At 40.2% G+C, this 17,461-nt stretch overlaps 1 protein-coding gene across 1 annotated transcript; it reads left to right on the top strand.

The window, feature by feature from the left end:
* Positions 1-6,368: 6,368 nt before the first annotated feature.
* Positions 6,369-8,300, top strand: LOC128860959 (Golgi reassembly-stacking protein 2). Its single transcript, XM_054098780.1, has one exon. The coding sequence runs from the start codon at positions 6,563-6,565 to the stop codon at positions 8,018-8,020; it is 1,458 nt and encodes a 485-aa protein (XP_053954755.1). The 5' UTR covers positions 6,369-6,562; the 3' UTR covers positions 8,021-8,300.
* Positions 8,301-17,461: the final 9,161 nt, after the last annotated feature.

Below are 17,461 nucleotides of genomic sequence, written 5' to 3'. Positions count from 1 at the left end.
TCCCTCTCCCTTTGGACCTACCCCGTTGAAACAGCATGATCATGGGCCCTATCGTTAGTTGATATAGATGAGCAACGGCTACTAAACCATACCGACAGGGCTTTATGAACTGCTACAGCAACAGCGACTAATTATGAAATATATCTCAGATTAAAAGATAATGTACACCACATATGGACGAGTTTTGACTACTTCTTTTTTTAAACAAAGCACATATTATGTCAAGCACTACATAAAGCAAACTTGAAGTTCGACAGATTTATATAAAATAAATATTTTTTGGGTGTTGCATAAAAAAAATCCAGCATTAATTATATAGAATAAAAAGCCTGAAATTTTAAAGTTTTGCTTGTAGTGTTTTTTTTTTGTGACATGGACACAATATGGACCCGCAAAAAAAAAACAAATAGTTAAACCTTGACAATATATGGTTAACAACCTTTGCTAGTACTATGGCATCTCTATCGCAATACAGCTAACAGATGCAAAATTGTAACTAATTGTTTTCCACTGCCTTCCACTCGATTAAATTTTATTAGAATTAATATAATATAAAAAAGTTAAACTAATACAAGAACGAGTACTAGCTGCCAGGACCTTCAACTCGATAGTTAGATAGAAGAGTCTATATTATTATTAGGAAATCGTAGTAGTTAAGTTACAATCTTTCAAAAAATTATTTAAAGCAGTTATATTGGTGCTAGAAACAGTAGCCAGTAAAGCAGAAGGTTTGGTGGATTCGAAGTGTCTTTCCTGAAACTTTTGGCATTTTATTTTTCTATATGGTTATTTTGCATATAGTATGTGGGTTGTTATTGACTTGACCCTTTTTTTACTTTGTTTTTTTTTTTTTTTACTCTCGAAATTGAAAAGTAGTTAATTTTAGAACAAACGAGCAATTATTAAAAAAAAAACTAAAAATAATTCCGAACACTTGTTGAAATAATTATAATGTTAAGACTGAATAGATTGTTTTTCTCTACTTTACAGTACCGATATTCATGCAAATGGCTTAATACATTTGGTGTACATTTCTTCTCACGTTGGCATATATATATACAGTGGTGGTCACGATTTTAGCACACTATAATGCAGTAACATTCACTTTGCGTTTATTGCTTATATTCAAATAATCTAGCGGCAATATTTATCCCTGGCGGGTCTTTGTAGAAAGGAGAAAGAGAGGCCTTATAATCAGAACCTTGATTTTTTCTCCTTACTTATTAAAACTGGTTTAAATACAAGCACTCTATAATAATGGAGGACACGAATTTAGCACACATATGGATATTTCTCATTTATTTTCAAAGAACAACACATTAGTGAAAGAAAAACTTAATATTTAGTTGGATATCCCCCACTCTTGAGAACAGCATCGCATCGGCGTGATAGACTTTCCACTAGGGCAGCACATCTCGTCTGGGGTATTCCATACCAAGCAGTTTTAATCTCCGACCACAAATCGTTCAAATTCCTCGGTGTCACGGCTCGAATATGCTTCTCGACATCATTCCATAAATTCTCAATCGGATTGAGATCCGGTGATTGAGCTGGCCACTTCAAAACACTAATTTTGTGATCCTCCAAGCAACTTTTCACCAATCGTGAAGTGTGCTTAGGATCATTGTCATGCATGAAACGCCATATTAAGGGCATATTTTCCTCCGCATAAGGAATCATGACATCAGTTAGTATGTTTTTGTAAACATATTGATCCATACGCGAATCTATTTTGTGTATGGGTCCAACACCTCGCCAGGAAAATGATGCCCGAACCATGACGCTTCCACCACCATGCTTCACCGTTTTTAATGTGTAGCGAGGATCATGTTCCTTATTTTGCGGTTTCCAAACATATTGTTTCCCGTCAGATCCGAGACGACAGAACTTCGATTCATCGCTCCATAAAATATTTTTCCAGAAATTTATTGGTCTATGGATATGTTCCCTCGCAAAGTTCAGCCTGGCCTCCAAATTTTTTTTTGACACGAAAGGTTTGTGTTGAGCTATGCACCCACGCAACCCGTTTTCATTTAAACGCCTTCTAATGGTTTTGGAAGAAACATTTATTCCATATTCCGATAAAACTTGCGATTTTATGGCATTAGAACTCTTAAAAGGGTCTGTTCGCGTGGCTTTGCATATTAGTAAATCCTCCCTAGCTGTTGTCTTTCGGCGTCGTGGGCGTTGTTTTACCTTCTTAAATGTCTTATGGCGCTTAATATGAGCAAGAGTATTATAAATCATTTTGCGTGAACACCTTAGAAGTCGGGATATCTCAGACACAGAGCTCCCAGACGAATTCATACGTTGAATTACTTTCCGCTGCGCTTCGGAGCGCCAAGAACCTTTCGCCATGTCTAACATATTTTTTTTTCACATTAATTATAATCAACATAATAGCTAAAATATAAAAACTTACCATAAAGTTCAAATACTTAGAAAAAATTTAGTGGGAGGAATTATTTATTGATATGTGCTAACTTCGTGTCCAGCGCAAACAAGCAGCTCTTGCACTCAACTGAATTTTAAGAAAAAAATTGCAAAACAAATGCTACGGATTATAACGGTTCTTGTTATTTTAATTGTAAACAACACCCAGAGAAAAATATTCGTAGTGAATTGTCGAAAAGCAAAGAGGAAAGTGGAACAGTGTCAAGGTTGTGTATAGTGTGCTAAAATCGTGACCACCACTGTACATGTATAATGTACATATGTATTTCTATAAAATTTTGTTTATATAACGCCTGTACGGCAAATTACTCTTTGGTTTGCTGTCATTGGCGTGTTTAAACGTCATCTATGGTTTAAGCGTAAACACTAGTTAAAAAACTTGTCCAAATAAACTGTTCCAAACAAATATTATAACTTAAACCAATCTTTCGCAAGGTATTTGTGTTGGGTTTGCATGTATTTTAATTTTAAATGGTGGCAACAGTGTTCATCTACTTGGTTTTTTCTCTTTTGTCTGCCCGCGTCTAAAATTACTATAGGGTTAAATAAAAGAGTTATAAAGGGTTTTTCATTTGGCGCGGGTCGATTTTGGCGCCCTGTGGCAGCCATTTTGTTTTGGTGACATCTGTCAAATCTTTTGTTTATTATTCAGTTGTTTATGCCAAATCATCATGGCAAGTTACACCATTGAACAGCACGTTCAAATGATAAAACTTTATTATCAAAATAAGTGTTCATTAACGCAAACGTTGCGCGCATTGCACCCATTTTTCGGTAGAGGTGGTGGCCCTTCCAATTTCTTATGGCCCATATTGAACCATATGGACCTTGACGACATGTGGTTCCAGCAGGACGACGCTACGTGCCACACAGCAAACGCCATTTTATTCCATTTGAACATCTACCCGCTCTTATTGAAAAACACTTTAGTATAAACCCGATTTCCATCAAAGACTCAGCGAAAAAAGTTGACAATTCTCTCAAAACGTCTCATTCAAAACCTGGAAACGTATAAACGTATTACTCATCTGTTCTGAAGTACACGTCATTTGATAAATTAGGAGTGTTCGCGATGCAAACAACTTATACTTGAATTCGTTTACGCAAAAGCTTGCAAGGATAGAGTCAAATTGGTAGCATTCGGGCAACAACATTTTTAAAATTAGAACTGTTAACGGAAATGGAATAAAAGAATAGAAGGAATGTCAAATGGATAGAATTAGTTTCTCGGCCATTCACAACAGAACAAAAACTTTCCGTCATTCCCTTTCACTGACATTTCTAAAATAAAGGCGAATTTAAGAACAAGCAATCAACTACTCCCATAACCAGGCGAAAAAATCAAAAATCAGTTACTTTATTTTTCGCGATTTTGACAAGTCTGACGTCAGCTCCCTTTGCAATACAAAACAAATAAAAGTAGGAGAAATTACATGTTTGTGAAAATTCAGTGAATGGTTTGGTAGTATTGGGATAGAAAAATAATAGAAATTTATTTACATTTACAAAAAATATTTTAAATAAATTATTAGATATATCAAAATGCTTATATCTAAATATAAAGGAGTACTAGCTGCCAGGGCTTACGACTCTTTCTTTAAGTATATAATACCTGAGTTGATTTAGATCTAATTATGGATTTTAAATAATCTTTATTGACTTACATTGTTTCAGAAAGTTATAAATTTTATGAATGTTTTCAGAGGAAGTTTTTTCAAGAAGTGCGAAGGGTTTAATGTCGCCAAATATTTTGATCCTGTGGCTTCGGAGATTGGGGCATTCATCTAGTAAGTGGTCGACCGTGGAAAGTGATCCACACCAAGGACATGTGTTTTTGGGTTTCTCTGTGAGGAGGTGTTCGTGTGTAAAGAGGATGTGCCCAATGCATAACCGTATAAAGGTAGTGGTTTGGCTCCGAGTGTTATTATTTGGAAAGTGGGGCTTTTGTCCTGATGGGTTAACTTTGCTGTACCAGGATGAAAATTCTTTCCAATTCTTATCTTTCTCACTTTGAATATATGCTGCAACGGTCCTAATCGAATCGTGTTTTTCAAATGTTGCAAAAGTAACTTTTCTCATTATTATTCAATGTTTGTTAGCTTTACTTCTTTATTTTGTTGCACTCTTTCGTTTGCTAATTTCAATGAATTTTTGGGAAAAATTAGTTCATAATTCATGTGGTCATTGAGACTGAACTTCTTAGAAATTAGGTAAATAGCTGTCAAAATTTTGTAGGGTGAATTACGTAATTGCGAGGGTACTTGAGAAGTGCATTTCGAATGTGACAATTACGTGACGTAGAACATAAGTTTTTAATACTGGATCACTGAATATAGGGCTGTCTCAATCGGTCCTTTTTGTCATTTGCGGCAACGCATTGTGTAAAGGTGTGACGTGTAAAACGTATTGTAGTATATGTATTGCCGCATATAAGCAAAATAACTGCAGATACTCTATTCGTGAAAGCTATCATATTTCGCGGTGTATAAACAGGTTTTTGTTGGTTGTGAAATATATTATAAAATTAATCCTTATTGAAATATAAAAATAATCCTATTTATTCGGGATCGGAACGCACATTTATTTTGCTGGACAACTTGGATAAGCCTACTCTTTCAAGCTTTTATCGAAAAGATAAGTGTGCATTTGAATTGACTCAATTTACTTACATTTCGTCTGTTTTCTGCATTTAATTTGATATAATAAAAAACACCATCGATACAAATTTGCGCCATACAAAATTGTTCTTCTTTAAATAGTTGGCAAATTCGCCGCTCTTGCCGTACGACAAAAGTAGAAAGTTGCCAGTTTTTGTATATACATAATATATATTCCGGCATGGCGTTCGATGGTGGAACGAACCAATTGTGACGGGCTTAATAATTTAATCTTTGAAATTTGTTGCTAACTAATTGATGCTTCAGAAACAAATCCTCTTTTCTCAATATTCATAAATTAGAATATTTCAAACTGTTTTAGCTAAAATTTTGCACTTAATAATAGAGTTTGGGCCAAATAAGACCTACTAATGCTAAGCATAAATAACTTTTTTTATTTTTTGACATATTTATTTTTCTCTTTTTGTAGGTTATAATTGAATTGTTCGATATTTATTATGAAACCCTGCAGTACAACACAACGCGTTAAAATTATCGAGTTTTCTTTTCTTACACAATTATGATTTTTTAAATAATGTTTTGATGTCGGATGAAGCGCATTTCTATTTAAGTGGTTGTTTCAACAAACAAAACTGTAGATTGTGGGGCTCTGAAAATACAAGGGCAACACACCAACATCAGTTGCACCCGTTTAAATGTACTGTTTGGTGCGGTGTTATGGCCACTAGAGTATCGGTCCGTATTTCTTCGAAAATGAGGATGACACGCCGGAATCGATTTCAAGAGCTTCTTACAGAATATTGATTGAAAACTTTTTGGGGCCAATGGCGGAGCAGTATCCTAATTTGTGGTTTCAACAAGGTATATGAAGGAACTTGATAAAACTTTGAGTAATTTTAATGCATGAATTGGGTTGCTATCAAATATTAAAAAGTAAAATGTCGAAAGTAAATGAAAAACAAAAATTTTTTAATCTTCATAGAGAAATTTTTATATTACATTAGCTGAGAACCCGGCAAGATTACATAAATAAAATCAAAGCATAATTTAATTATTAATATAATTTTTATTTATTTATTTAAAAGAGTAACAGTTATCAATAACTATTCCACTTAGAAATAAGCACTAGCTGCCAGTGCCTTCGGCTTACACCTGGTATACCATTTAAGAGACTTCAACGGCTTTTGAACGATGAGATGAATACCCTTACTATATTTACAATTGCACGCATATATGTATATTTAATTGAAATGATTTATTCCAATATGGCAAGATTACATTTTGACAAGTAGGGGAAAATATTCTATTCTCTGATTATTATTTGATTGTGCCACGCAAAGACTTCCCAATAAAGTAAGAAAAAGTAAGAATAGCTAATTTTAAAGGCAAAGTCAAGTCTATAATCAACAAACAAATTAGGCACTTTCTGCCTCATATCAACAAATTGGTTAAAATATTTTAACTGCCTTTTGTCTGAGACATCATTTGATATGGGTTCAAGTCATAGTGTAGAGGTACCCGGAGGTGGCACTGAAGGGTATCATGTGTTAAAGGTGCAGGACAATTCTCCTGGCCAGAAGGCAGGTTTGGAAGCATTTTTCGATTTTATTGTTGCCATAGCTGGTACACGTCTTGATCAGGATAATGACATGTTGAAAGAATTGCTGCGTCAAAATGTTGACAAGCCCGTGAGATTAACGGTGTACTCAAGTAAGACGCAAACAGTACGAGAGCTAATGTTGACTCCAAGTAAAAATTGGGGCGGACAGGGTTTGTTGGGTGTAAGTATACGCTTTTGCTCATTTGAAGGAGCAAATGAAAATGTCTGGCACATTCTTGAGGTGCATCCCAATTCGCCGGCAGAAATCGCTGGGCTGCGTGCCTATTCGGATTACGTTATTGGGGCAGATGCCATACGCCACGAAAATGATGACTTATTTACATTGATTGAAACACACGAACAACAACCACTTAAAATGTATGTATATAATATTGATGACGATGCCTGCCGTGAGGTGACAATTAAGCCAAATAGGAATTGGGGAGGAGAGGGAGCGTTGGGTTGCGGCATTGGCTATGGTTACTTGCATCGTATACCAGTGCAAGCAGAGGGTTCAATCGCCAAAGCACCAACTACAATCGAACCAGTGAACACTCCAACTATTGCAGCTAGCACCATACCACCGACATCAACAACAGCAACACCTCTTATCGCACCAACACTGCCTTACGTCCCTCCTTTAACGAACACCTTTAAGCAACCACAAAGTACTGACGTGCCGGACAACACCGCAGTTTCCACAGCAACTTCACAACAGCCAAGTGTTTTTCAAACATACTTCAATCCTGATGCTTTGACAAGTACTGCAGGTAGTAGCGCATTTGACGTGGCAGACAAGATAGCAAACCCAGCACATAGTCAAACAGTAGCAGTAACGGAGCAAAAAAGTAGCGAAATTAAAGCATTGTTTCTCACTCCTCCTGCTGCTCCTAATTCGCAACCAAATCAGTTCTATGTTTCTAATTTACCGCCACCTGCAAACTTATTCATACCCGGATCTCATGAGCAACCAGTGTCCGCAGCCACCCTAACCAATACCACAATCGGAGCCTCGCAGTTGCAATGTCCCCAGGCCACATTACCTCCACCATTCGTTTCTACGGCTACGGTACCAATGTATTCCATGACATCTCAGCCCCAACAATACATGACAGCACCACAGGCACTATCATATCCAGCAGCGCAAACTGTGCCCACTTATCCACAAGTGCAACCAACAGGCGGGCTCTATCCGACACAGCCAACACCTATGCCACCACAAATGTTTGCACAACAAGTTGCACCTGAATCGAATACACCTGCCAGCGGAGCATCGGTACCGCCTGCAAATGTCTCGGCAACAACCATGTCACATATGCAATCTATCCAACAAACGTTTGCTAATTAGTTACACATGTGTTAAAGTAAATTTTAATATATTTGCCTTCTTTATTTTGAACTTTTTGTTTTATATGTTTTTATGTATTTCTTTATGCTTTTCGCTTATTGTATATCATGGTCTATTACTCTTTATGCTATTTTAACAAGCAAAACTTGACTACCAATAATTAGTAATAATGTATTAAATACGAGTTATTAAATTTATATGGCAATGTGCAAAATAGATACGAAACCTGGTAAAAATTGTTTGATTGCGAAATAGTAAACATATGTATGTAATCGTATAAGATTGATGCAGTTTCATTTTATTTATTATTGTATTTCTGTTGGTGGATTGGTAGTTCTTGGTAACGGATATGTTGTTGTTATAGCGGTTCATCAAGCTCTGTCTCCTGTACGGTTTATTCACCGATCGTGACGATGATGATCGTCTATATCATCTAACGGTAGACTCAGGTGTCATTCTGCTTCGAAGAGGTGGGTCCAAATTAAGAGGGGGTTAGGTGAATGGGTTTAAGGGGGCATGTGAATAGGTGGTTAATATCGTGCGGGGTACCTTCACATGTCGAAGATATATTGAATATGTCGGGGTTGATTTGGGATAAGTAGAGGTTTAACCTTAATTGAGCCAAATTTATGCGGGTCTCACGAGGCAGCTAAATGTGTTCGTCTGCGATGGGTGATGATTGAACTCCGTTGACAACACTCGGGTGTGGGCAGTTTAAAGAGGTGGCACTGTCAGATCCAGTAGTTGTAGGTTTGTTCCGTCCTGGATCTCGTCATTACAGTCGAAAAGATGGTTCCTGCCTCTTGCGTTCAGGGTAGTTCCTGTGGTATCTTACAATACTCCTTAACCGGAGGCTTGGTAGCCATGTTGTGGAGATGTTGCAGGGGAGACATTGGGAGGATTTAAATGTTGCCAATAACATTTCTTTTAGAGGATATTGCCGCAGTTTTGGACCTTAGTGGCAAATGCGGTTGTACCGAGAAGGACAGCAAACTGTCGAAGATAACCCCTAAAATTTTGGGGTTGTTTATGATCGGTATTGATGTGGCGACATCTTGCGCATTTAACTACAGGTTGACCTCATTCGCGCAGGTGGCTGTTGTTGTTGTAGCAGCATAAACATTCCCCGTACATATATGGGGAATGCTGCTGAAGTGACAGTCCTTGGCTGGATATAAATCCCGGTCGTTCCGGTAACAAGTGGTAAAAAGGGTTTCTGTGGATTTTGGGGACGAGGAAATCTGGAGATTGCTCGCAGTGCAAAAGCGAGAAAGGCAGGCGAGATAATATTTCACTTTGGAACACACCCATCTATGTCATTGCAGAATGCCATTATCGAGCAATCGTCAGCCTAGGAGACTAATGGATCTGTCTCTGGGGGTTAGGGAAGCTTAGAAATATAGAAGTTGAAAACCACGGGTGAGAGGATATCACCCTGCGGCAATGTTTGCTTTATCGTTCTCGTTTTTGAGTTCTGACCTCGAAAAATTATAAACGATTGTCGACCACACAATTACTTCGTGGACCACCTCTTTAGCCCCCTCTTGAACGTCAACTGTTGGATATCATCTAGTAGCGCTTTCCATAAGTTCAACGCTACTAAGACAATCCTCTCGCAGGGGTGGTTTTGGTAAAGCCTGCTAACTTATGTGTGCAGGACAAGTAAAGCATCAAATATTTTCTCTATTGGTGAAGGAAGAGTTATCGGTTAGCGCCCTGTTGTTCCCTTATGAGGAATTATGAGAGTGTTCAAGGACAGTTTGAAGATCCTTGTGAGGTATTCTACTGGCGCCGAAACCAAATTTTTATCATCATCATGTAAATTTCGTCGAGGCAAATGGCTTTAGGAGTTTTAATTTTTTGTGATGACTGCCTGCACTTCATCGCTGTAGAAAGTAAGCGGTGCACAGGTTTTAAGCAGTTTGTGCAGCCGTCTGGTAGCACGCATCTCTTAGGGTCCGACGAAGTACATCCACCAAGAGTGATTACCTCCTTGTCATTATGTTTCGTCGGGTTGGGCAAGGACCTTACGGTGGACCAGAGCTTATTCACACCAGAGGCGAAGTGGCGGTTCTTCAAATACTCAAGCCATCTAGTCAGTTTATGTTTGATGACCAATTGCCGAATCAACAAATTAAAGTTTTTTATTCGAGAATCCTCGGGATTCTCATTCTCATATGCACAACAGCTGCTTCATCCAGCGAGTGTGAAGTGAGCCGCAGCAGCAATAATCATCTTGCGGAATGCGCGATCACCTACACGCACATCAATGCGTGAAGTCAATCCAATCAGCTATGTTAAAGCTAATAAAGGAAAGGTAATTTACCGAAATAAAATAGGCGGGTTTTTCAAACGAGACGATAATGGGCAAATGGAGATGCAAGAGATAGCATAGATTGCCAGGTTACGCTATTAATCAGACCAGCACTAGCAATTGTTAGATCAGGCGAGCTACTGCAGTTACCCACTATCCTGGTAAGGACGTGGTCGTGTACTGAACGTCGAATCGTCTATCTGCTCTACCAAAAGTTGTGCTCTAAGATAATTTGGCAGGCTTGAATGCCAGAGATCGCGGTGCGCATTGAAGCCACCTGATGATATCAAGGCGGGCAGCAGGTGACAGGGGATATATAAATATAATATTAAATATTTCGAGCTTGACGTCGCCTGACCAAACAGCTATTGTTTGACATTCTGAGATTTCTGCATCGATAAGACAATATTGCACAATATGGTGGACTATAAATGCTGGGCCACTACCACTGTCCCGCTCGCGGTCCTAACGGTGCACATTGTAGCCCTCACTGTCAACCAGAGAGGAACTACCGTGGAGTTTGGTTTCTTGGACCGCAGTTATCAAAATTCCGTGTCGGTTCACAAAATCGGTTATCTCGTCAATCTAGTTCGAGTCCGTTACAGTTGAATTGTAGTAGCTTAAATTTCCTTGGAATGAGGATCGCGTTTCCGAGGTACACTAGTCTGATACATAAGAGAAATTGTGTGGAGAACCATGGGCTGCTGGTTGGACCACATTGGAGCGGGAAGGGGGTGGAGAATGTAGGTGAGCTCCGAATAGACGTAGGGGTCCCATTTGTGATGGTTGATGGAGGCACCAGCGCATCATGCGAAGTAAAAGCCGTGGAGGCCGAGTGCGCATAATGTCGAGAACAAGATATAGCCACAAAGCGTGTGGATTACTCCCTGTGGGTCTTAAAGTCTCAACACGTCTTAAGATGGCATTCCCATGGCAGCCGGTTCTACGTTACCGGAATGACTCGGGTTTTTCCCGACCAAGGGCTGCCGCCCAGTAAACTAGCCCTGTCGCTCATCTGCTGCAACGTCATCATAACTCAAAAATTGTGATTTTACAGAAGACGCATTTTTCAGTTTTTAAATTGTTTTATATATATTAAAATTGTATATGAAAAGAAGATTATGGTCAAATGTGCTGAAATAGCATCTGGTTAAGACGTATATGTACATAAATTAAAGGTTGAAATGTATAATGGACTTTTTTCTGTAGCTTCAAAAGTACTCCGAGTTTTTCTTATGACGTTGTTACTGCAAAAATAGGTTTTATGGTCTGACATAATTAAAATTGTGACGTTACTGCAAATAACAAAAAGTTTTATAGCTGAAAACCTATTGCAAATTCTGACTTGTGACTGTATTATTGTATATTTGCACCTTACTAAACACTATAAGAGAAAGAAATATGGATATTAAAAAAAATGTATTGCATTCATTGCATATTTTATTGTAACATAAAAATTAACATATTACTTCAGGTACAAAAATAAAGAAACGTAAATTCACGTAAAAAATAATATTCATTTTAAATAAAAAAATTAATTGAATAAGGATTACAATTGCTCGCAAAAAGGTCTATAATACTTAGGAATGTGATTTTTCTGTATCAATTCTAGCAGATCTTTTTTGTTTGCGGTCCGCTATCAGAGGTTTTGTAAAAAATGAAGTCTTCATCACTTGACACAGCTCTTTTATTTAAAAACCGAAGAACGCACGAACCCAACTCGTTAATACCTCTATACCCATTGGATTCATCCCAAACAAAACATTCCCATTTGTTACTCTTTAGATCGTAGATTGTAAAATTGAATACATTTAGTTTTGATTTATAATAAAAAACTGAGACATCGCCCTTTGGAATCTGCATGACGGCTTGTAAATCGTACACTACCACATTAGCATAGCCTTCCTCCTTATCATACTTCTTTTCCTTTCTGGATAATTCTTTCTCTAACGATATGCTGATTATAATATTCTTCTTGTTTATTTTTTTCATCACCCTCAGCGATATCGTAGGCACAACATGTTTCACATAAGCCTTTTTGTTTGCGTAAAGAACGAAATATTATAATCTTCTGTATATATTCGATAAAACATTACATAGTTAACAAACGGAACGTTTTTATCTTTACACTCCGCGACGTAGTCTCGGTGAATGTCTGCAATAGATTTGATACCATCAATAAAATGTTTACTGGTGTTTGCGCGAGTCGATAAAGCTTTTAACACCTTCCCTTACAATTTCATCAATTTTTCTCGTTCAATCCTCCATCAGTAAAACATTTGCCACCTTATTTCGTTTCTCCTGCACAGTTCTTATTGGGCGATCATTAATATTCAAAGTATTTTTAAAAAACAGTTTGCATACTCCAACTTTCTGCCCATTGAGATGGAAATAGAAGCCATTATTGTTTATTATTACCACATAACGATATTTAGACTGAATGAGCTCCATACTATTCTGAATAAATAGTCGCTGTTTTTCGTAGATAGCCAAATCCTAGTATGATCTAAAAATTACCATCCGTTCCTCTCCTGTAAATTTTTCAAAACATTTTCGCTTACACTTCTCTGTACATGGAGGTTCAATTTTTCTCTCTTTTCGAACTTTTTGACACGTAGACCTCATTTTGTATTCTTTTCCACTATTTCTCAACTTTTCGTTTACATTTCTTACCCAATTACTCTCATTTCGTTTACGCTTTACTCCTTTTTTAGTGGACTCGTTAAAATCATCGGAGTTTCGACACCGGTTGTGTTAGCCTCAGAACTGTCTGATGTTGAATTTAGTTCGCAGTGACTGTTACTCTTACTGACAATATCGGGTGGAATGTATGTGGTATCACGTACGGAATCGTCATCATCCTTAGAAAATAAGCTTAATGAGTCTGATTTCATTTCAACAAAATTCACTGTTGATGTACTTTTTATCTGGCATTCTTTACCCTTTCCATCTTGTTTTTTTAAAGCCATTCCCACCATTTTGGCGGATCGAGAATTAGTTTCCATTATTTTTTGACTGAAAATGACAACAATACTGACATAAATGGAAATGATTCATAGTAAATAATTTATGCTTAAAAAATATTTAGTGCAAGAATGTCATAACATAGAATAGTTCTTTAATACACTATTGCTTCACTAATACATCTTATAATAGTGTTTCAAGACAAAATAGTACTAAAATGAATATTATTATTTTCGTCAAAAACGTCATAACACTCAAAAACACTACAGGAATTCACTCAAATGTTTACATGCACAACGTCATATCTTAAAATAATGCAATATACGCGATAGAGAAAGAGATATAAAAGTGAACTTACCTTTTATTAATATTGTCACAAAACGAAATATGACACTTTTCTAGAGAACTTCACGATGTTAACCACACAAAAGCCGACGCACAACTGAGATAATACGTTGTTGCAAATACGACGCAATAGGATATGTAATTAGAGCGAAAGGCATCTATCGCGATGCTGAGTGAAATGTTAAAACTTCGGATATAACACTTTGTCAGTTGATCAAACATATTATTTCCGATATATTAGTGATGTTAACTAAAATGTTGCGATTTTTGAGTTATGACGACGCTGCAGCAAATGAGCGATATCACCCCACCCCTTAAGTCACAGGAGCAATTCCTCGCAGCAACCTTGCTCCAAATGCTTCTCCCTAGAGCTGGAATTGAATCCAACCCTGGGCCAGAAGTAGTCTATTGCTGCGTCTGCCATAAACGACTCCATCCGAATTCCACCTCGGTTAGGTGCAACAAATGCAACGGGTGGAGCCGTCTTAAGACCTGTTCAGGCCTTAAGACTCATAGGGAGTGGTCCACACGGTATGTGGCCCCGTGTTGCTCCCGCCAGCAGGCGCCCAATGCCTCCACGGCTACTACTCCCCCTGATAGGCTGGCACCACCAACCGCCACCACAACCCACACCTTTATGGTAAGGAGCCTATTGGAGCAACACAACTCCCCCGACTTAACCCATCCCCTTCCCTCCTGCTCCAACCCCAGTGTGGGGCAAACTAGCAGCTCTTGGTCCCCCGCACAGTCTGTTCCGTGTGTCAGACCGTAATACCTCGGAATCTGGCATCAGTCAAATGCAATTCTTGCAATGGCTAGTGCCATTTTCGGAGATGTTCCGGCCTGCGCGCCACCCGTGAGTGGACAACTGACTACGTTGCCCCCTGCTGCAGAGCTCTGCACCCGCAACAGCCCCCCCGAGTCGTGGCCGCCCACCATCATCAGGCCGCAACAACAACAGCGGATTGCACAACAGGTCCAACGTAGGCAACCCCACACGTCGCTCACCCCCCGAGTTACAACGACCTTACCTAGAAGCGTCAAGCTTCTACTATTCAACTGTAATGGACTCACGAGCAATGTCGACGAGATAGTTGACTTCATGAGCCGGCACAGTATCAAAATTGCTGCGGTCCAGGAAACCAAGCTGCACGCTGGGTCCTCTCTGATCCCCAGGGATGGCTATAACGTGCACAGACATGATCGCGAGCGAGACAATGGTGGTGGCCTAGTGTTTATAGTCCACCACACATTGCAGTATCGTCCCATTGATGAAGGAATCGACCGCAGGGACAGCACCTTAGAATGTCAAGGCATAGCTGTCCGGACAGGCGATTCCGAGTTCGAAATTTTTAATGTTTATATACCCCTTGTCTCCTGCTGCCGGCAGGATATCATCCTGATATAGGGGAGCTCATCAGAGGTGAAAACCGATTGGTTGTAGGTGACTTCAATGCGCATTACGATCTTTGGCATTCAAGCCTGCCAAACGATCGTAGGGGACAGCAATTGGCAGAGCAAATAGACGATTCGACATTCAGCACTGTGAACGACGTAGACCCCACCAGGGTAGTGGGCAATTGCAGCAGCTCGCCTAACATAACAAATATTAGCGCTGGTCTGATAAATAGCATAACCTGGTGACTTATACTATCGCTTGCATCAGACCACTTGCCCATTATCGTCTCGATTGAGACACCTGCCGACTTCGTTTCCGCGAATACCGATCCTATATTAACTTTAACAAAGCGAATTGAGCCGGCTTCGCGAAATTCACCGAAGACACCTTCGTCGATCTTCCCATCCCTACTGATGTGCGCGCAGGCGAACGCGCATTCCGCAAGGTGCTCACAGCTTCTGCGGCTCACTTCATCCCCTCTGAAAGGCTAAAGTACATCCGTCCCAATTTCCTAGCCGAAGCAGCCAGTTTAGCAAACGAGCGTGACCACCTACGCCAGGTCAATCCCCGCATAAGGGATCTCTATTTGGCGATCCAGCAACTGGTGGACCAACATAAACGGACCAAATGAGTCGAGCATCTGAAGACCTGCAATCTCACCGCTGGTGTGAGTAAGCTCTGGTCCACCGTTAGGTCTCTGTTGAACCCGAAGAAGCACAACGACAAGGTGGCAATCACCTTCAACGGTTGCACTTCGTCGGATCCGAAGAGATGCGCGAGCTATTTTAGCCGGCTTTTTATACTGCATCCTCCGGCCGACAGATCCAAGCGTCGTGCTACCAGAAGGCTTCACAAACTGACGAACGACAGTGTGCCACTTACTTTCTCCGGTGATGAGGTTCAGGGGGCCATCAACAAATCAGAAACATCAAGTGCTATTGGTGATGCTGAAGCACCTGGGACCATTGGGAGTAGGATTTCTCACAAGGGTCTTCAATCTGTCCTTGGCCACTCTGATCATCCCTGGTAAATGGAAAGCAGGGAGAGTGGTCCCACTACTGAAGCCTGGGAAACCCGCCAACCAAGAGGAATCTTATCGACCGATAACTCTCCTTTCCCCAGTAGTGAAGACACTTGAAGCCCTCCTACTCCCACTCTTCACGAAACACCTGGCCACAGCCCCACATCAGCACGGCTTCCGACGGGTACATAGCACCACCACTGCACTCACCGCCATAAATACCCAGATAAACCGCGGGCTTAACCAAAACCGCCCCTGCGAGAGGACTGTCCTAGTAGCGTTAGTCCTGAAGAAGGCTTTCGACACAGTCAGCCATTCCACGCTACTAGATAATATTTATCAGTCGACACTCCCGCCAGGGCTGAATAGTTGGTCCGCAACTACCTGAGCGGTCGTCACTCGTCAGTGATTTTTCGAGATCAAACATCAGAGCAGAGGAAGATAAAGCAAGGTGTTCCGCAGGGTGGTGTCCTTTCTCCCTTGCTGTTCAACTTCTATATCTCGAAACTCCCCCAACCACCAGCGGGAGTCTCCCTGGCCTCATAAGCTGATGACTGTACGATAATGGCGTCGGGCAATGACATCGATGGCCTGTGTTCCTAAGTGAACAACTACCTCACCGACCTTTCTCGCTTTTTCACTGCGAGGAATCTCCAACTTTCCCCCACTAAATCCACGGCGACCCTCTTTACCACCTCGACAAAGGAGGTCAAGCTGTCCCTTAAGGTAAAAGTCGACGACACACCAATTCCGACGGTAAACAATCCCAAAATTTTGGGTGTAACCTTTGACAGTTTGCTCTCCTTCTCAGCGCACACAACCGCAATTGCCACTAAAGTTCAAAACAGCAACAAGGTACTGAAATCGCTTGCCGGCAGCACTTGGGGCAAAGACAAAGAACTGTTGCTATCGACATTTAAGGCAATTGGTCGGCCAATTCTGAACTATGCAGCGCCTGTCTGATCGCCTGGAACTAGTGACACGCAATGGATAAAGCTACAGACATGCCAAAATACTGCTCTTCGGACAGCGACCAGTTTCCTCCTGATGTCCCCGGTTCAACACCTTCATAGCGAGGTACAAATGCTTCCAGTAATGAAGCATAACAAACTGCTCAGCAAGCAGTTCCTGCTGGGATGTTACCGCAGATTTCACCCCTGCAGGTACCTACTTGAGCCTGGGCCGCCTCCCAGGCATGTCAGGAGACATCTCTTAAACTACGCTGACGAAATCCAGGACAAAAATGACCGAAATCTACTGGACCTGACAGTGTTTAGACAGTCAATAAACGACATTCACCGGGAGACCGCCACCACCTTCTTAAGCTCCCGTCCTGTGAATGCCATAATCGGAGTCCAACCACCACCTATAGCAGATGAAGAGCTCCAGCTTCCTCGT

This window comes from Anastrepha ludens, chromosome 4 (assembly GCF_028408465.1).
Source record: "Anastrepha ludens isolate Willacy chromosome 4, idAnaLude1.1, whole genome shotgun sequence".
Taxonomy (NCBI): domain Eukaryota; kingdom Metazoa; phylum Arthropoda; class Insecta; order Diptera; family Tephritidae; genus Anastrepha; species Anastrepha ludens.
The sequence above is the reverse complement of the archived record's forward strand: the minus strand, read 5'-3'. Positions and strand labels throughout refer to the sequence as shown.

What these genes read in the sequence shown, in the direction of transcription:
- LOC128860959 (XM_054098780.1), top strand. Translation starts at nt 6,563, where the DNA reads ATGGGTTCAAGTCATAGTGTAGAGGTACCCGGAGGTGGCACTGAAGGG.